The sequence below is a fragment of the Ranitomeya imitator genome, chromosome 7, assembly GCF_032444005.1.
Source record: "Ranitomeya imitator isolate aRanImi1 chromosome 7, aRanImi1.pri, whole genome shotgun sequence".
Taxonomy (NCBI): domain Eukaryota; kingdom Metazoa; phylum Chordata; class Amphibia; order Anura; family Dendrobatidae; genus Ranitomeya; species Ranitomeya imitator.
The window spans coordinates 1,413,751-1,434,274 of record NC_091288.1 but is presented as its reverse complement, the minus strand read 5'-3'; the positions used below and the strand labels follow the sequence as shown (position 1 = coordinate 1,434,274).

The following is a 20,524-nucleotide window of genomic DNA, read 5'->3' as shown; positions in this document are numbered from 1 at the left end:
CACGGACAGCGAGAGCAACGATGCTGGGCCACGCGGCTTCAGGGCTCGGACAGCGAGAGCAACGATGCTGGGCCACGCGGCTTCAGGGCTCGGACAGCGAGAGCAATGATGCTGGGTCACGCGGCTTCAGGGCACGGACAGCGAGAGCAACGATGCTGGGCCACGCGGCTTCAGGGCTCGGACAGCGAGAGCAACGATGCTGGGCCACGCGGCTTCAGGGCTCGGACAGCGAGAGCAACGATGCTGGGCCACACAGCTTCAGACAGTGATGTTGGGTCACCTGGCTTTAGGGCTCAGGCCATGAGAGCAATGATGCTGGGCCACATGGCTTTAGGGCATTCGGATTTTACAGGACTGATGGGATGTGAGCAGATAAGGGTTGTAAAGAAATCAGTTGGTGGCTAGCAGAGCTGACTGGGATGTTAGGAGTTAACCCTTCTCCTGGAATGTAACTATTGGCACTAGAGGCCAGGCACCATGGAAACCAGCTGTGGACTGAAAGATAAAAGCTGTTTTTGCAGGATATTTATTTGCTTTTTTGTAACTAAAGACATAATCATTCCTTCTTATGCATCTTTCTTGGTTGGCCTTAAAAAGATCAGTGAGAGGTCAGGATTGAAACAGCACAAAACCCCTGATCTCCCCTGCAGATGAGTGGCGTCGCCTAGATCACCACAATGCAGATAAACCAGGGCCGCTAATCAGAGGAGCTGGGGAAAAGAAAGAGCTGGAAGTATAGAAACGCCGGCCCTTTAATGGGTGGAAACATCACATGTCCTCATCAGTCCCATCCAATGGTGCGAGGTCCGGTGAGCGCTCACATGAATGCGGGATTCTTCTGCCAGCACTGCGCTGAAGACCCCGGTATAAGAGCGGCCCCTGGAAACGCGCCTATGACAGGGGCCACATGATGTGCGAGTCCTGAGCACACCGGCAGCTCAGCGTGTGAACTACCGCCCATCGCTCCGGCCGCCCTTGGTCACGTGCTTGTAGATCTTGGCCTTCTGCAGGTTCTTACACTTTTGGTATCCGAATCCGCCACCTCCGCCGCGTTTCTGGAGCTTCTTCCCCCCGCTACTGTTAACATCTGAGCACATGGGAGTGAAGGAAGGAAAATCAGCCGACACCAACCCACAGTACGGGGAAAGGGCCAGCGTATGGGGGGCTTCCTCAAAAGGGACCCGGGCCGCAGTCTCTTCATACATGACCCAATCTCAGTCGTGTTCAGCGTCACATTCCAGGATCACTGAACAGTAAATCTCATCCATTCTACAGTCATCACACTACAGAACATTCCGGATTGTACAATCATTCTCCAGCTGGGGTTATAAAGTATTCTAATTTACTGAGATAATGACTTCTGGGTTTTCAGTGGCTGTAAGCCATAATCATCAACATTAACAGAAATAAACACGTGAGATAGATCACTCTGTAATGACTCTAGAGAATAGATGAGTTTCACTTTTTGTGTTGAAAAACTGAAGTAAATTCACTTTTTGATGATATTCTAATTTAGTGAGAAGCCCCTGGAGATCCAAAACAGCCTGTAAGTGCTCCAGCGAGGTCTGCACATGCAGGCGATCCACTGGGCGTCACTGCAGCGGCACCGGACCCTCCTCACTGTGATAAAGGTGAATGACGCCATCTGTACAGTCAAACAAAAATGTCACAGGAGCACGCAGGGACGCCGCCGGCCCGTGCGCAGGGACATGTCTTTCTGAATCGTGACTACTGGAACCATTTCACCCATGTGGTTTTGTTTCCTGCAGCTGGAATTAAATTCTTCTTCTGCAATTTCTGGAGTCAAGAACAAAATATGGGTGAAATGGTTCCATTATACAGGCACCGGAAAGATGTGTGCTGATGCATGCGCCGTTAGGTTTTAGGCTCTGCCCGCAGTGGGCCGGAGCATCGCGCACCTGCACCAGCCAGTGATGTCCCTGCACTGGCGCGAGACTGGCACCGCTGCAATGACGCCCATCCAACCGCCTGGATTTGCAGACCTCGCTGCAGCACTTACAGTTTCGGCGATACATGTTTCCGGAATGTGGCGCTGAGGACGGTGGTGGGATTGGGTCTTGCATGAAGACACTGCTGCCAGGTTCCCTTTAAAGCTACAGCACTGTCACCTCCGACCGACCAAAACTGGGTCGGCAGCTTAAGTTCTGAACCCCCCCCCCAGTCACGTCGTAACACCCCTGACCCGGCCCCTCTTAATTCAGTGATATCACAGATGCCCAACACTATCTGACAGCAGGTAAAGGATACTGAGGTCGACGAACGGCGGGATCCGGAACCCAAAGGACACACAGACTTTCGGCAAATCCAAGGTGTTCACGTCAAAGATCTGCTTGTGGGAGTGCGAGTCGTACGCCCGGATATAAGCCTTGTACGCCTCCTGCGCTGACTTGTGCAGATAGTAATTCTTCTCAATCAGTTTCTCCAGCTGAAATAGGAAGACATCATCACCATCATCATCACCACCCCCGGCAACACACTAGTTGGGGTCTGTGGGGGATGGGAGACAGGACAAGATGGATTATTGGTGGTGGTCCGAGTTATGGAGGGTCCATACCTGAGACTGGATATCTGAAATTTTACTCCAGGAGAACTCAAACTCACTGAGCGGCACCTGGAACAGAAAGTGGACATGAGTAATGGAGAGCAAGGAAGAAGGCGGAGGGGTCTGTGTGAGGGTGCGGGGCAGGAAGGGGTCTGTGTGAGGCAGGAGGGGGTCTGTGTGAGGGTGTGGGGCAGGAGCGGGGTCTGTGTGGGGCAGGAGGGGGTCTGTGTGAGGGTGTGGGGCAGGAGCGGGGTCTGTGTGGGGCAGGAGGGGGTCTGTGTGAGGGTGTGGGGCAGGAGCGGGGTCTGTGTGGGGCAGGAGGGGGTCTGTGTGAGGGTGTGGGGCAAGAGGGGGTCTGTGTGGGGCAGGAGGGGGTCTGTGTGAGGGTGTGGGGCAAGAGGGGGTCTGTGTGAGGGTGTGGGGCAGGAGCAGGGTCTGTGTGGGGCAGGAGGGGGTCTGTGTGAGGGTGTGGGGCAAGAGGGGGTCTGTGTGGGGCAGGAGGGGGTCTGTGTGAGGGTGTGGGGCAAGAGGGGGTCTGTGTGAGGGTGTGGGGCAGGAGCGGGGTCTGTGTGAGGCAGGAGGGGGTCTGTGTGAGGGTTTGGGGCAAGAGGGGGTCTGTGTGGGGCAGGAGGGGGTCTGTGTGAGGGTGTGGGGCAAGAGGGGGTCTGTGTGAGGGTGTGGGGCAGGAGCAGGGTCTGTGTGGGGCAGGAGGGGGTCTGTGTGAGGGTGTGGGGCAAGAGGGGGTCTGTGTGGGGCAAGAGGGGGTCTGTGTGGGGCAGGAGGGGGTCTGTGTGGGGCAAGAGGGGGTCTGTGTGGGGCAAGAGGGGGTCTGGGGCAGGAGGGGGGAGGCAGGAGGGGGTCTGGGGCAGGAGGGGGGAGGCAGGAGGGGGTCTGGGGCAGGAGGGGGGAGGCAGGAGGGGGTCTGGGGCAGGAGAGGAAGGAGGTAGAGGGGGTGGAGAGGTGATAGGGGGAAGGGGCAGAGGAGTAGCAGGGGTTGGAGGGGGTACAGAGGCGGTGTAGAGGCAGGAGGGGGTCTGAAGATGGGGGGAGCAGAGGAAGGAAGGAGGCGGAGGGTGGATGCAGCGATGGAGTGCCGGGGGCAGAGGGACTCACCTTGGCTTGTTTTAGGTATCTCAGGAAGCCCAGCTCCTCGGGACGTAGTATGAGTAAAGCGTGTCCCCGGCCATCAATTCCCCGCGCCGTGCGGCCCACCCTGTGGATATATTCCTGTAGAGAACATCCAGTCACCACTCATCACCCACATCCCCTCCACAATAGCACACAATGGTGGGACACTCACCTTGGGGTCATCAGGGGGGTCGTACTGCACAATCCAGTCCACCTCTGGGATGTCCAGTCCTCGGGCGGCAACGTCTGTGCACAGGAGGATCCCCGAGTCGGCGTTACAGAACTGGAAGAAGGTGGTGGTGCGCTTTGTCTGCTTCTGCTTTCCCTGGAGAAAAGTGGAAGGACCAATAATGAAGGAAGGAAACAGTGGATCTACCGCACAACAAGGGGTGGAAGGGTCTCCACCACAACATGAGCCACCCACACTACCCAGACTCACGTGAATGGCCATCACCGGGAGGTCTATGTAGTTCAGGAGCTCATAGTGGAATTTCACCGACATGCAGGACGAGAAGAAAACCATCATCTTCTTCTTCCGATTCTTCTTCAGGAAGGTGAAAAGCAGCAAGAAACGCTTCTCTGAGGGGCAAACTACGTAACCCTGCACCAGGAACAGAAAATGTCATGTCAGGGGTCCGCTCAGTCCAAGTCCCCGCAGATCACTGGGCACTAAGAGGAGATAAGACCCCCTCACCCCACTGCCCATTTTTGTCCATTTGTTTATTTTTACTCCTATTGTCACAAATTCTGTAATGTTATTATCCCATCGACCTCCTTTAAAAGCTTTACATGACACCGTCCACAATGTACAGGAACACAAGAGACCCCCCGAGTGAGGGGAAATGGTGACCAACCTGCAACTCCGCCATTGGGTTGTTTCTTTGGTGTTTTGTTTTTACCATTTTTTGTCAGCAGGCAAGGATAGACAGACGGGCGGTCACCAGACGGGAGCGATGAGCGGACGCAGGGCGAGGATAGACAGGCGGGCGGTCACCAGACGGGAGCGATGAGCGGACGCAGGGCGAGGATAGACAGGCGGGCGGTCACCAGACGGGAGCGATGAGCGGACGCAGGGCGAGGATAGACAGGCGGGTGGTCACCAGACGGGAGCGATGAGCGGACGCAGGGCGAGGATAGACAGGCGGGCGGTCACCAGACGGGAGCGATGAGCGGACGCAGGGCGAGGATAGACAGGCGGGCGGTCACCAGACGGGAGCGACGAGCGGACGCAGGGCGGGGATACAGGGGGGCGTGACGAGCGGAGACATGGCGGGGATAGACAGGGGGGCGGTCACCAGACGAGAGCGACGAGCGGACGCAGGGCGGGGATAGACAGGAGGGAGTGACGAGCGGACGCAGGGCGGGGAAAGACAGGGGGGCGTGACGAGCGGAGACAGGGCAGGGATAGACAGGCGGGCGGTCACCAGACGGGAGCGATGAGCGGACGCAGGGCGAGGATAGACAGGCGGGTGGTCACCAGACGGGAGCGATGAGCGGACGCAGGGCGAGGATAGACAGGCGGGTGGTCACCAGACGGGAGCGATGAGCGGACGCAGGGCGAGGATAGACAGGCGGGCAGTCACCAGACGGGAGCGACGAGCGGACACAGGGCGGAGATAGACAGGAGGGTGTGACGAGCGGACGCAGGGCGGGGATAGACAGGCGGGCAGTCACCAGACGGGAGCGACGAGCGGACGCAGGGCGAGGATAGACTGGGGGGCGTGACGAGCAGAGGCAGGGCGGGGATAAACAGGGGGGCGTGACGAGCAGAGGCAGGGCGGGGATAGACAGGGGGGCGCTCACCAGACGGGAGCGACGAGCGGACGCAGGGCGGGGATAGACAGGGGGGCGTGACGAGCAGAGGCAGGGCGGGGATAGACAGGGGGGCGGTCACCAGACTGGAGCGACGAGCGGACGCAGGGCGGAGATAGACAGGAGGGCGTGACGAGCGGACGCAGGGCAGGGTTAGACAGGTGGGCGGTCACCAGACGGGAGCGACGAGCGAACGCAGGGCGGGGATAGACAGGGGGGCGGTCACCAGACGGGAGCGATGAGCGGACGCAGGGCGAGGATAGACAGGCGGGCGGTCACCAGACGGGAGCGACGAGCGGACGCAGGGCGGGGATAGACAGGCGGGCGGTCACCAGACGGGAGCGACGAGCAGACGTAGGGCGGGGATAGACAGGCGGGCGGTCACCAGACTGGAGCGACGAGCGGACGCAGGCCGGGGATAGACAGGAGGGCGTGACGAGCGGACGCAGGGCGGGGATAGACAGGCGGGCAGTCACCAGACGGGAGCGACGAGCGGACGCAGGGCGAGGATAGACTGGGGGGCGTGACGAGCAGAGGCAGGGCGGGGATAAACAGGGGGGCGTGACGAGCAGAGGCAGGGCGGGGATAGACAGGGGGGCGCTCACCAGACGGGAGCGACGAGCGGACGCAGGGCGGGGATAGACAGGGGGCGTGACGAGCAGAGGCAGGGCGGGGATAGACAGGGGGGCGGTCACCAGACTGGAGCGACGAGCGGACGCAGGGCGGAGATAGACAGGAGGGCGTGACGAGCGGACGCAGGGCAGGGTTAGACAGGTGGGCGGTCACCAGACGGGAGCGACGAGCGAACGCAGGGCGGGGATAGACAGGGGGGCGGTCACCAGACGGGAGCGATGAGCGGACGCAGGGCGAGGATAGACAGGCGGGCGGTCACCAGACGGGAGCGACGAGCGGACGCAGGGCGGGGATAGACAGGCGGGCGGTCACCAGACGGGAGCGACGAGCAGACGTAGGGTGGGGATAGACAGGCGGGCGGTCACCAGACTGGAGCGACGAGCGGACGCAGGCCGGGGATAGACAGGAGGGCGTGACGAGCGGACGCAGGGCGGGGATAGACAGGGGGGCGGTCACCAGACGGGAGCGATGAGCGGACGCAGGGCGAGGATAGACAGGCGGGCGGGCGGTCACCAGACGGGAGCGATGAGCGGACGCAGGGCGAGGATAGACAGGCGGGCGGTCACCAGACGGGAGCGATGAGCGGACGCAGGGCGAGGATAGACAGGCGGGCAGTCACCAGACGGGAGCGACGAGCGGACGCAGAGCGGGGATAGACAGGCGGGCGGAGCGACGAGCGGATGCAGGGCGGGGATAGACAGGGGGGCGGTCACCAGACGGGAGCGACGAGCGGATGCAGGGCGGGGGATAGGCGGGCGGTCACCAGACGGGAGCGATGAGCGGACGCAGGGCGGGGATACAGGGGGGCGTGACGAGCGGAGACATGGCGGGGATAGACAGGGGGGCGGTCACCAGACGGGAGCGACGAGCGGACGCAGGGCGGGGATAGACAGGAGGGAGTGACGAGCGGACGCAGGGCAGGGATAGACAGGGGGGCGTGACGAGCGGAGATAGGGCAGGGATAGACAGGCGGGCGGTCACCAGACGGGAGCGATGAGCGGACGCAGGGCGAGGATAGACAGGCGGGTGGTCACCAGACGGGAGCGATGAGCGGACGCAGGGCGAGGATAGACAGGCGGGCAGTCACCAGACGGGAGCGACGAGCGGACACAGGGCGGAGATAGACAGGAGGGTGTGACGAGCGGACGCAGGGCGGGGATAGACAAGCGGGCGGTCACCAGACGGGAGCGACGAGCGGACGCAGGGCGAGGATAGAGTGGGGGGCGTGACGAGCAGAGGCAGGGCGGGGATAGACAGGGGGGCGGTCACCAGACGGGAGCGACGAGCGGACGCAGGGCGGGGATAGACAGGGGGCGTGACGAGCAGAGGCAGGGCGGGGATAGACAGGGGGGCGTGACGAGCAGAGGCAGGGCGGGGATAGACAGGGGGGCGGTCACCAGACGGGAGCGACGAGCGGACGCAGGGCGGGGATAGACAGGGGGGCGGTGACCAGACGGGAGCGACGAGCGGACGCAGGGCGGGGATAGACAGGAGGGTGTGACGAGCAGAGGCAGGGCAGGGATAGACAGGGGGGCGGTCACCAGACGGAAGCGATGAGCGGACGCAGGGCGAGGATAGACAGGCGGGTGGTCACCAGACGTGAGCGATGAGCGGACGCAGGACGGGGATAGACAGGCGGGCGGTCACCAGACGGGAGCGACGAGCAGACGCAGGGCGGGGATAGACAGGGGGGCGATCACCAGACGGGAGCGACGAGCAGACGCAGGGCGGGGATAGACAGGGGGGCGATCACCAGACGGGAGCGACGAGCGGACGCAGGGCGGGGATAGACAGGCGGGCGGTCACCAAACGGGAGCGACGAGCAGACGCAGGGCGGGGATAGACAGGCGGGCGGTCACCAGACGGGAGCGATGAGCGGACGCAGGGCGAGGATAGACAGGCGGGCGGGCGGTCACCAGACGGGAGCGATGAGCGGACGCAGGGCGAGGATAGACAGGCGGGCGGTCACCAGACGGGAGCGATGAGCGGACGCAGGGCGAGGATAGACAGGCGGGCAGTCACCAGACGGGAGCGACGAGCAGACGCAGAGCGGGGATAGACAGGCGGGCGGAGCGACGAGCGGATGCAGGGCGGGGGATAGGCGGGCGGTCACCAGACGGGAGCGACAAGCGGACGCAGGGCGGGGATACAGGGGGGCGTGACGAGCGGAGACATGGCGGGGATAGACAGGGGGGCGGTCACCAGACGGGAGCGACGAGCGGACGCAGGGCGGGGATAGACAGGAGGGAGTGACGAGCGGACGCAGGGCGGGGATAGACAGGGGGGCGTGACGAGCGGAGATAGGGCAGGGATAGACAGGCGGGCGGTCACCAGACGGGAGCGATGAGCGGACGCAGGGCGAGGATAGACAGGCGGGTGGTCACCAGACGGGATCGATGAGCGGACGCAGGGCGAGGATAGACAGGAGGGTGTGACGAGCGGACGCAGGGCGGGGATAGACAAGCGGGCGGTCACCAGACGGGAGCGACGAGCGGACGCAGGGCGAGGATAGACTGGGGGGCGTGACGAGCAGAGGCAGGGCGGGGATAGACAGGGGGGCGGTCACCAGACGGGAGCGACGAGCGGACGCAGGGCGGGGATAGACAGGGGGCGTGACGAGCAGAGGCAGGGCGGGGATAGACAGGGGGGCGTGACGAGCAGAGGCAGGGCGGGGATAGACAGGGGGGCGGTCACCAGACGGGAGCGACGAGCGAACGCAGGGCGGGGATAGACAGGGGGGCGGTGACCAGACGGGAGCGACGAGCGGACGCAGGGCGGGGATAGACAGGAGGGTGTGACGAGCAGAGGCAGGGCAGGGATAGACAGGGGGGCGGTCACCAGACGGAAGCGATGAGCGGACGCAGGGCGAGGATAGACAGGCGGGTGGTCACCAGACGGGAGCGATGAGCGGACGCAGGACGGGGATAGACAGGCGGGCGGTCACCAGACGGGAGCGACGAGCAGACGCAGGGCGGGGATAGATAGGGGGGCGATCACCAGACGGGAGCGACGAGCAGACGCAGGGCGGGGATAGACAGGGGGGCGATCACCAGACGGGAGCGACGAGCGGACGCAGGGCGGGGATAGACAGGCGGGCGGTCACCAGACGGGAGCGACGAGCAGACGCAGGGCGGGGATAGACAGGCGGGCGGTCACCAGACGGGAGCGACGAGCGGACGCAGGGCGGGGATAGACAGGCGGGCGGTCACCAGACGGGAGCGACGAGCGGACGCAGGCCGGGGATAGACAGGCGGGTGGTCACCAGACGGGAGCGATGAGCGGACGCAGGGCGAGGATAGACAGGCGGGTGGTCACCAGACGGGAGCGATGAGCGGACGCAGGGCGAGCATAGACAGGCGGGCAGTCACCAGACGGGAGCGACGAGCGGACACAGGGCGGAGATAGACAGGAGGGTGTGACGAGCGGACGCAGGGCGGGGATAGACAGGCGGGCGGTCACCAGACGGGAGCGACGAGCGGACGCAGGGCGAGGATAGACTGGGGGGCGTGACGAGCAGAGGCAGGGCGGGGATAAACAGGGGGGCGTGACGAGCAGAGGCAGGGCGGGGATAGACAGGGGGGCGGTCACCAGACGGGAGCGATGAGCGGACGCAGGGCGAGGATAGACAGGCGGGCGGTCACCAGACGGGAGCGACGAGCGGACGCAGGGCGGGGATAGACAGGCGGGCGGTCACCAGACGGGAGCGACGAGCAGACGCAGGCCGGGGATAGACAGGAGGGCGTGACGAGCGGACGCAGGGCGGGGATAGACAGGCGGGCGGTCACCAGACGGGAGCGATGAGCGGACGCAGGGCGAGGATAGACAGGCGGGCGGGCGGTCACCAGACGGGAGCGATGAGCGGACGCAGGGCGAGGATAGATAGGCGGGCGGTCACCAGACGGGAGCGATGAGCGGACGCAGGGCGAGGATAGACAGGCGGGCAGTCACCAGACGGGAGCGACGAGCGGACGCAGGGCGGGGATAGACAGGAGGGTGTGACGAGCAGAGGCAGGGCGGGGATAGACAGGGGGGCGGTCACCAGACGGGAGCGACGAGCGGACGCAGGGCGGGGATAGACAGGCGGGCGGAGCGACGAGCGGACGCAGGGCGGGGATAGACAGGGGGGCGGTCACCAGACGGGAGCGACGAGCGGATGCAGGGCGGGGGATAGGCGGGCGGTCACCAGACGGGAGCGACGAGCGGACGCAGGGCGGGGATACAGGGGGGCGTGACGAGCGGAGACATGGCGGGGATAGACAGGGGGGCGGTCACCAGACGGGAGCGACGAGCGGACGCAGGGCGGGGATAGACAGGAGGAAGTGACGAGCGGACGCAGGGCATGGATAGACAGGGGGGCGTGACGAGCGGAGACAGGGCAGGGATAGACAGGCGGGAGCGATGAGCGGACGCAGGGCGAGGATAGACAGGCGGGTGGTCACCAGACGGGAGCGATGAGCGGACGCAGGGCGAGGATAGACAGGCGGGTGGTCACCAGACGGGAGCGATGAGCGGATGCAGGGCGAGGATAGACAGGCGGGCAGTCACCAGACGGGAGCGACGAGCGGACACAGGGCGGAGATAGACAGGAGGGTGTGACGAGCGGACGCAGGGCGGGGATAGACAAGCGGGCGGTCACCAGACGGGAGCGACGAGCGGACGCAGGGCGAGGATAGACTGGGGGGCGTGACGAGCAGAGGCAGGGCGGGGATAAACAGGGGGGCGTGACGAGCAGAGGCAGGGCGGGGATAGACAGGGGGGCGGTCACCAGACGGGAGCGACGAGCGGACGCAGGGCGGGGATAGACAGGAGGGTGTGACGAGCAGAGGCAGGGCAAGGATAGACAGGGGGGCGGTCACCAGACGGGAGCGACGAGCGAACGCAGGGCGGGGATAGACAGGGGGGCGTGACGAGCGGACGCAGGGCGGGGATAGACAGGGGGGCGTGACGAGCGGACGCAGGGCAGGGATAGACAGGGGGGCGGTCACCAGACGGGAGCGTCGAGCGGACGCCCCGGGGGCGGAGATAGACAGGAGGGCGTGACGAGCGGACGCAGGGCAGGGATAGACAGGGGGGCGGTCACCAGACGGGAGCGACGAGCCGACGCAGGTCGGGGATAGACAGGCGGGCGGTCACCAGACGGGAGCGACGAGCAGACGCAGGGCGGGGATAGACAGGAGGGCGTGACGAGCGGAAGCAGGGCGGGGATAGACAGGAGGGTGTGACGAGCAGAGGCAGGGCGGGGATAGACAGGGGGGCGGTCACCAGACGGGAGCGACGAGTGGACGCAGGGCTGGGGTAGACAGGAGGGGGTGACGAGCGGACGCAGGGCGGGAATAGACAGGTAGGGCGACAGGCGGATGGGCACCAGACGGGGCAACAAGCGGACGCAGGGTGGGGATAAGACAGGCGGGCAGTCACCAGACGGGAGCGACGAGCGGACGCAGGGCGGGGATAGACAGGAGGGTGTGACGAGCAGAGGCAGGGCGGGGATAGACAGGGGGGCGGTCACCAGACGGGAGCGACGAGTGGACGCAGGGCTGGGGTAGACAGGAGGGGGTGACGAGCGGACGCAGGGCGGGAATAGACAGGTAGGGCGACAGGCGGATGGGCACCAGACGGGGCAACAAGCGGACGCAGGGTGGGGATAAGACAGGCGGGCGGTCACCAGACGGGAACAACGGGCAGACGCAGGACGGGGATAGACAGGCGGGCGGTCACCAGATGGGGGCGACGAGCGGATGCAGGGTAGGGGGTGACAGGACGGAAGTGTTGAAGGGGGTGTGTCATCGAACAAGGGTGACACCTGGACAGAAGGCAGGAGGTCACTGTACGAGGCGGGGGTTTGGAGTGACAGGCGATGGAGGGGTTGGGTCACCGGACGGGGGCAGGGCGGGGATAGACAGGGGGGCGTGACGAGCAGAAGCAGGGCGGGGATAGACAGGGGTGCGTGACGAGCAGAGGCAGGGTGGGGATAGACAGGGGGGCGGTCACCAGACAGGAGCGACGAGCGGACGCAGGGTGGGGATAGACAGGGGGGCGGTGACCAGACGGGAGCGATGAGCGGACGCAGGGCGAGGATAGACAGGTGGGCGGTCACCAGACGGGAGCGATGAGCGGACGCAGGGCGAGGATAGACAGGCGGGCGGTCACCAGACGGGAGCGATGAGCGGACGCAGGGCGAGGATAGACAGGCGGGTGGTCACCAGACGGGAGCGATGAGTGGACGCAGGGCGAGGATAGACAGGCGGGTGGTCACCAGACGGGAGCGATGAGCGGACGCAGGGCGAGGATAGACAGGCGGGCGGTCACCAGACGGGAGCGATGAGTGGACGCAGGGCGAGGATAGACAGGCGGGCAGTCACCAGACGGGAGCGACGAGCGGACGCAGGGCGGTGATAGACAGGAGGGTGTGACGAGCGGACGCAGGGCAGGGATAGACAGGGGGGCGGTCACCAGACGGGAGCGACGAGCGAACGCAGGGCGGGGATAGACAGGAGGGCGTGACGAGCGGGCGCAGGGCGGGAATAGACAGGGGGGCGGTCACCAGATGGGAGCGATGAGCGGACGCAGGCCGGGGATAGACAGGAGGGCGTGACGAGCGGACGCAGGGCGGGGATAGACAGGGGGGCGGTAACCAGACGGGAGCGACGAGCGGATGCAGGGCGGGGATAGACAGGAGGGTGTGACGAGCAGAGGCAGGGCGGGGCTAGACAGGGGGGCGGTAACCAGACGGGAGCGACGAGCGGACGCAGGGCGGGGATACAGGGGGGCGTGACGAGCGGAGACAGGGTGGGGATAGACAGGGGGGCAGTCACCAGACGGGAGCGACGAGCGGACGCAGGGCGGGGATAGACAGGAGGGTGTGACGAGCGGACGCAGGGCGGGAATAGACAGGTAGAAGGGCGACAGGCGGATGGGCACCAGACGGGGCAACAAGCGGACGCAGGGTGGGGATAAGACAGGCGGGCGGTCACCAGACGGGAACGACGGGCAGACGCAGGACGGGGATAGACAGGCGGGCGGTCACCAGATGGGGGCGACGAGCGGATGCAGCGTAGGGGGTGACAGGACGGAAGTGTTGAAGGGGGTGTGTCATCGAACAAGGGTGACACCTGGACAGAAGGCAGGAGGTCACTGTACGAGGCGGGGGTTTGGGGTGACAGGCGATGGAGGGGTTGGGTCACCGGACGGGGGCGACAGAGGTGACTGGGAGCCCCCCATAACAAGGGCTTTCCATTTCTTTTCAGTCACTTTGTATCGGACTATAGATTAGACCATTAACTCTTCCTCTGCCTTCTTCCACAGCACTAACAAGCCGAGAGCAATGTCAGACCTAAACCGCCCACTGACCGACCTCCAATAGCGCAGTGATGGCTGCTGCTCCTCACCTGCTCCAGACCGTCCACCGTCGCCGTGTCCTTGTGGTCATCCACACCCACATACAGCGGCTCCTTCTTCAGGGAGATCCGGGCCAAGTCCTCCACCTTCCGTGTCTGAGTGGCAGAGAACAGCATGGTCTGACGGCGCTCTGTGGGGGCAAGAGACGACTGTCTGCTATATGCATCTACACACGAGCACGGCGCCCCCCACTGGCGCCAGCAGTCACTCACTTGGCAGGAGGTTGATGATTTGCTTCATTTCCTGCTCGAACCCGACCTCCAGGATGCGATCGGCCTCGTCGATCACCAGACACTGCAGGTTCTTGTACATGAACCCGGGCGTGTTCTGCAGAGGACAGAGCGGTCACGATAGCGGTCACGATGGCGGCACATTGTGTACCCGCTGCCGCTCGGGGACACTCATGCCGCCGCTCACCTGCATGTGGTCCAGGAGCCGCCCAGGCGTCGCCACCACAATGTTAATCCCATTGGCGAGTTTCTGAGCTTCCGCTGAACGATTGCTGCCGCCCATTATCAGCCCATAGGTGTGAACATGATGCGCCATCAGCTCCTTCAGGACCCCGTATGTCTGCATGGCGAGCTCCCGTGTGGGGGACAAGATGAGAACCCCGGTACCTTCAGCAAGAAAGTGAAGGGTTAACACAAGCCGCTGCATATCCTCAGGGGGCATCCTGCCGACCCACCCCAAACAGGCCACCCCTGCTACAACCCGCAGACCGCTCACAACTCACCATTCCGCGGCATAAACTTCAGCTTGTAGACCAATTCTATGGCCGGGATGAGAAAGGCGAGAGTTTTACCACTACCGGTGCGGGCAGCGGCCATGACATCCCTGCAACACAAAGAGCGGTTATACGAGGCTCGTACCCCCCGCACGCGCATGCACCCCCCCCGCATCCTCATACGCCGCGCGTGCGTGCACCCCCCCGCATCCTCATACGCCGCGCGTGCGTGCACCCCCCCCGCATCCTCATACACCGCGCGTGCGTGCACCCCCCCGCATCCTCATACACCGCGCGTGCGTGCACCCCCCCGCACACCCCGCATCCTCATACACCGCGCGTGCGTGCACCCCCCCCCGCATCCTCATACACCGCGCGTGCGTGCACCCCCCCGCATCCTCATACACCGCGCGTGCGTGCACCCCCCCGCATCCTCATACACCGCGCGTGCGTGCACCCCCCCGCACACCCCGCATCCTCATACACCGCGCGTGCGTGCACCCCCCCTGCATCCTCATACACGGCGCGTGCGTGCACCCCCCCCGCATCCTCATACACCGTGCGTGCACCCCCCCGCATCCTCATACACGGCGCGTGCGTGCATCCCCCCCGCATCCTCATACACCGTGCGTGCATCCCCCCCGCATCCTCATACACCGCGCGTGCGTGCATCCCCCCCGCATCCTCATACACCGCGCGTGCGTGCATCCCCCCCGCATCCTCATACACCGCGCGTGCGTGCACCCCCCCGTATCCTCATACACCGCGCGTGCATCCCCCCCGCATCCTCACACACCGCGCGTGCGTGCATCCCCCCCGCATCCTCATACACCGCGCGTGCATGCACCCCCCCGCATCCTCATACACCGCGCGTGCATCCCCCCCGCATCCTCACACACCGCGCGTGCGTGCATCCCCCCCGCATCCTCATACACCGCGCGTGCATGCACCCCCCCCGCATCCTCATACACCGCGCGTGCGTGCACCCCCCCGCATCCTCATACACCGCGCGTGCATGCACCCCCCCCGCATCCTCATACACCGCGCATGCATGCACAGCATCCTCATACGTTGCATTGGAAGCTCACCGGCCCTCCAGGAGTGGTCGCACAGTTTTATGCTGAATCTCCATCATGTGCGTGAACCCCATCTCCGTCACGGCCCTCAGCGTGTTCTCATTGACGAGATCGGCCAGGGAAGAGAATGCTGTGTCCTCGAACGCCCCTGCAAAGCGGAGAGGAGCAGAGTCACATGATCACCGGCCGCCGACAGTACAGAGCCACATCTGCCCACCATAACAGGGGAACGCTCACCTGTCAGCCCCATGGGCAGTCCAGCCTCCTCCTCGCCCGTCTCTGGGCCGCTCACCGCCGGCTCCTCCTCCTCGCCCGTCTCTGGGCCGATCACCGCCGGCTCCTCATTCTTTGGTTTTTTTGCAGCTAATGAGAAGACACAATCAGTCAGATGACCTCATCTTGCCACCAGCCACCTCACATGGAACCTCATCCCACCCACCACACACAGGACCTCATCCCACCCACCACACACAGGACCTCACCCTGCCCACAGGACCTCACCCTGCCCACGGGACCTCATCCCACCCACACACAGGACCTCACCCTGCCCACGGGACCTCATCCCACCCACACACAGGACCTCACCCTGCCCACAGGACCTCACCCTGCCCACGGGACCTCATCCCACCCACACACAGGACCTCACCCTGCCCACGGGACCTCATCCCACCCACACACAGGACCTCACCCTGCCCACGGGACCTCATCCCACCCACACACAGGACCTCACCCTGCTCACCGGCCGCCACCAGCTTCTTTATCTTCTTCCGCTTTATGGCGATGGGGGTCTCCGGATACTCCTCCACATCTCCACTAATGGGGGCTGCAGAAGTTCCTGCAGCAGTTTCTTTCAGATCCTCCCCGATCACCTCATCTGAGAAAAAGCAGATACCGGCGGTGAGTAGGCGATCACAGATGTATCCCGGACAGTCACTCTCTCCCATCCTCCCTTTGCTGACAACCCCCCTTCCCCGTCACTCCCTCCATCTGATGCACGGGCGGACACTGGGGCCACGGCCGACCTCGAAATGGAAGCAGCGCCTGATGCACGGGCGGACACTGGGGTCACGGCCGACCTCGGAATGGAAGCAGCGCCTGATGTACGGGCAGACACTGGCGCCACGGCCGACCTCGAAGTGGAAGCAGCGCCTGATGTACGGGCGGACACTGGAGCCACGGCCGACCTCGGAATGGAAGCAGCGCCTGATGTACGGGCGGACACTGGCGTCACGGCCGACCTCGGAATGGAAGCAGCGCCTGATGTACGGGCAGACACTGGCGCCACGGCCGACCTCGGAGTGGAAGCAGCGCCTGATGCACGGGCAGACACTGGCGTCACGGCCGACCTCGGAATGGAAGCAGCGCCTGATGTACGGGCAGACACTGGAGCCACGGCCGACCTCGGAGTGGAAGCAGCGCCTGATGTACGGGCAGACACTGGCGCCACGGCCGACCTCGGAGTGGAAGCAGCGCCTGATGTACGGGCAGACACTGGCGTCACGGCCGACCTCGGAATGGAAGCAGCGCCTGATGTACGGGCAGACACTGGCGTCACGGCCGACCTCGGAATGGAAGCAGCGCCTGATGTACGGGCGGACACTGGCGCCACGGCCGACCTCGGAATGGAAGCAGCGCCTGATGCACGGGCGGACACTGGCGCCACGGCCGACCTAGGAATGGAAGCAGCGCCTGATGTACGGGCGGACACTGGCGCCACGGCCGACCTCGGAATGGAAGCAGCGCCTGATGCACGGGCAGACACTGGCGCCACGGCCGACCTCGGAATGGAAGCAGCGCCTGATGCACGGGCGGACACTGGCGCCACGGCCGACCTCGGAATGGAAGCAGCGCCTGATGCACGGGCGGACACTGGCGCCACGGCCGACCTCGGAATGGAAGCAGCGCCTGATGCACGGGCAGACACTGGCGCCACGGCCGACCTCGGAGTGGAAGCAGCGCCTGATGTACGGGCGGACACTGGCGCCACGGCCGACCTCGGAGTGGAAGCAGCGCCTGATGTACGGGCGGACACTGGCGCCACGGCCGACCTCGGAGTGGAAGCAGCGCCTGATGTACGGGCGGACACTGGCGCCACGGCCGACCTCGGAATGGAAGCAGCGCCTGATGTACGGGCGGACACTGGCGCCACGGCCGACCTCGGAGTGGAAGCAGCGCCTGATGTACGGGCGGACACTGGCGCCACGGCCGACCTCGGAGTGGAAGCAGCGCCTGATGCACGGGCAGACACTGGGGCCACGGCCGACCTCGGAGTGGAAGCAGCGCCTGATGCACGGGCGGACACTGGCGTCACGGCCGACCTCGGAATGGAAGCAGCGCCTGATGTACGGGCGGACACTGGCGCCACGGCCGACCTCGGAATGGAAGCAGCGCCTGATGTACGGGCGGACACTGGGGCCACGGCCGACCTCGGAATGGAAGCAGCGCCTGATGTACGGGCAGACACTGGAGCCACGGCCGACCTCGGAGTGGAAGCAGCGCCTGATGTACGGGCGGACACTGGGGCCACGGCCGACCTCGGAATGGAAGCAGCCCCTGATGTACGGGCGGACACTGGAGCCACGGCCGACCTCGGAATGGAAGCAGCGCCTGATGTACGGGCGGACACTGGGGCCACGGCCGACCTCGGAGTGGAAGCAGCGCCTGATGTACGGGCGGACACTGGGGCCACGGCCGACCTCGGAGTGGAAGCAGCGCCTGATGTACGGGCGGACACTGGGGCCACGGCCGACCTCGGAATGGAAGCAGCGCCTGATGCACGGGCGGACACTGGCGCCACGGCCGACCTCGGAATGGAAGCAGCGCCTGATGCACGGGCGGACACTGGCGCCACGGCCGACCTCGGAATGGAAGCAGCGCCTGATGCACGGGCAGACACTGGCGCCACGGCCGACCTCGGAGTGGAAGCAGCGCCTGATGTACGGGCGGACACTGGCGCCACGGCCGACCTCGGAGTGGAAGCAGCGCCTGATGTACGGGCGGACACTGGCGCCACGGCCGACCTCGGAATGGAAGCAGCGCCTGATGTACGGGCGGACACTGGCGCCACGGCCGACCTCGGAGTGGAAGCAGCGCCTGATGTACGGGCGGACACTGGCGCCACGGCCGACCTCGGAGTGGAAGCAGCGCCTGATGCACGGGCAGACACTGGGGCCACGGCCGACCTCGGAGTGGAAGCAGCGCCTGATGCACGGGCGGACACTGGCGTCACGGCCGACCTCGGAATGGAAGCAGCGCCTGATGTACGGGCGGACACTGGCGCCACGGCCGACCTCGGAATGGAAGCAGCGCCTGATGTACGGGCGGACACTGGGGCCACGGCCGACCTCGGAATGGAAGCAGCGCCTGATGTACGGGCAGACACTGGAGCCACGGCCGACCTCGGAGTGGAAGCAGCGCCTGATGTACGGGCGGACACTGGGGCCACGGCCGACCTCGGAATGGAAGCAGCCCCTGATGTACGGGCGGACACTGGGGCCACGGCCGACCTCGGAGTGGAAGCAGCGCCTGATGTACGGGCGGACACTGGAGCCACGGCCGACCTCGGAATGGAAGCAGCGCCTGATGTACGGGCGGACACTGGAGCCACGGCCGACCTCGGAGTGGAAGCAGCGCCTGATGTACGGGCGGACACTGGAGCCACGGCCGACCTCGGAATGGAAGCAGCGCCTGATGTACGGGCGGACACTGGGGCCACGGCCGACCTCGGAGTGGAAGCAGCGCCTGATGTACGGGCGGACACTGGAGCCACGGCCGACCTCGGAGTGGAAGCAGCGCCTGATGTACGGGCAGACACTGGGGCCACGGCCGACCTCGGAGTGGAAGCAGCGCCTGATGTACGGGCGGACACTGGCGCCACGGCCGACCTCGGAATGGAAGCAGCGCCTGATGTACGGGCGGACACTGGGGTCACGGCCGACCTCGGAATGGAAGCAGCGCCTGATGTACGGGCGGACACTGGAGCCACGGTCGACCTCGGAATGGAAGCAGCCAATTGTGAATCCCGCACACGAGTTTTGGATACTAAACCCTGCAGAGAACTGTGGAGCCCGGCGATAACCGGAGGCCTCGGGACGGAGCCCGGCGATAACCGGAGGCCTCGGGAGATCGCACGCGGCTCAATCACTGAACATCCAGTAAAGCCCTGAGGTAACAACAACCGTGTAACGTGCAGGACGGACATGGCGCCGGCACCGGGAAGCGTCTCTGCCCCTGAATGCTGCCCGTGTCCGGTGAGGAGGGAGCTCCGCGGTGACACCTCCCGCCTGACCCGGCACCCGCTCATTCTCCGCTCACCTTCTGCTTTTCTCTCCTTTCGGTTTCTTTTCCGGATCTTCTCGTTTCTTTTCTGCAGTTTCCTCCGCAGCAGCTTCATCTGTAAATCCGCCATGATGGACACACGTGCGACGCCGGAAGCTGTCCTGTGTGATGCCTGACTGTACGTGTGCGGGGTCCTTCCAGGTGGCTGAGCTGTCCTGTGTGATGCCTGACTGTACGTGTGCGGGGTCCTTCCAGGTGGCTGAGCTGTCCTGTGTGATGCCTGACTGTACGTGTGCGGGGTCCTTCCAGGTGGCTGAGGTGTCCTGTGTGATGCCTGACTGTACGTGTGCGGGGTCCTTCCAGATGACTAAGCTGCCCTGTGTGATGCCTGACTGTACGTGTGCGGGGTCCTTCCAGGTGGCTGAGCTGCCCTGTGTAATGCCTGACTGTACGTGTGCGGGGTCCTTCCAGGTGGCTGAGCTGCCCTGTGTGATGCCTGACTGTACGTGTGCGGGGTCCTTCCAGGTGGCTGAGCTGCCCTGTGTAATGCCTGACTGTACGTGTGCGGGGTCCTTCCAGGTGGCTGAGCTGCCCTGTGTGATGCCTGACTGTACGTGTGCGGGGTCCTTCCAGGTGGCTGAGCTGCCCTGTGTAATGCCTGACTGTACGTGTGCGGGGTCCTTCCAGGTGGCTGAGCTGTCCTGTGTGATGCCTGACTGTACGTGTGCGGGGTCCTTCCAGGTGGCTGAGCTGTCCTGTGTGATGCCTGACTGTACGTGTGCGGGGTCCTTCCAGGTGGCTGAGCGGTCCTGTGTGATGCCTGACTGTACGTGTGCGGGGTCCTTCCAGGTGGCTGAGCTGTCCTGTGTGATGCCTGACTGTACGTGTGCGGGGTCCTTCCAGGTGGCTGAG

General features: G+C 64.7%; 1 protein-coding gene across 2 annotated transcripts; it reads right to left on the bottom strand.

Annotated features, from left to right (window-relative positions):
- Nucleotides 1-734: 734 nt before the first annotated feature.
- Nucleotides 735-19,848, bottom strand: DDX18 (DEAD-box helicase 18). Of its 2 annotated transcripts, none has more exons than XM_069732551.1 (14): nucleotides 19,649-19,848; nucleotides 16,074-16,208; nucleotides 15,572-15,697; nucleotides 15,347-15,482; nucleotides 14,268-14,368; nucleotides 13,952-14,151; nucleotides 13,747-13,861; nucleotides 13,525-13,664; nucleotides 4,131-4,292; nucleotides 3,864-4,016; nucleotides 3,677-3,790; nucleotides 2,576-2,632; nucleotides 2,269-2,446; nucleotides 735-1,087 (listed from the first exon to the last, which is right to left on the bottom strand). In XM_069732551.1, exons 1-14 carry the CDS (start codon nucleotides 19,740-19,742, stop codon nucleotides 951-953), a joined length of 1,848 nt encoding a protein of 615 aa, XP_069588652.1. In that variant the 5' UTR covers nucleotides 19,743-19,848; the 3' UTR covers nucleotides 735-950. The 2 variants fall into 2 exon arrangements, with proteins under 2 accessions (XP_069588652.1, XP_069588651.1); XM_069732550.1 differs by having other exon boundaries at nucleotides 16,065-16,208; nucleotides 19,649-19,804.
- Nucleotides 19,849-20,524: the final 676 nt, after the last annotated feature.

Bases quoted from the DNA above. Each gene is read 5' to 3' on its own strand.
- DDX18 (XM_069732550.1), bottom strand. From the start codon at position 19,742: ATGGCGGATTTACAGATGAAGCTGCTGCGGAGGAAACTGCAGAAAAGA. The intron at 4,017-4,130 runs GTGAGTCTGGGT...ACTTTTCTCCAG, and splicing joins TCCCGGTGATGGCCATTCAC to GGAAAGCAGAAGCAGACAAA. The intron at 2,447-2,575 runs GTATGGACCCTC...TTCCTATTTCAG, and splicing joins TTTCAGATATCCAGTCTCAG to CTGGAGAAACTGATTGAGAA.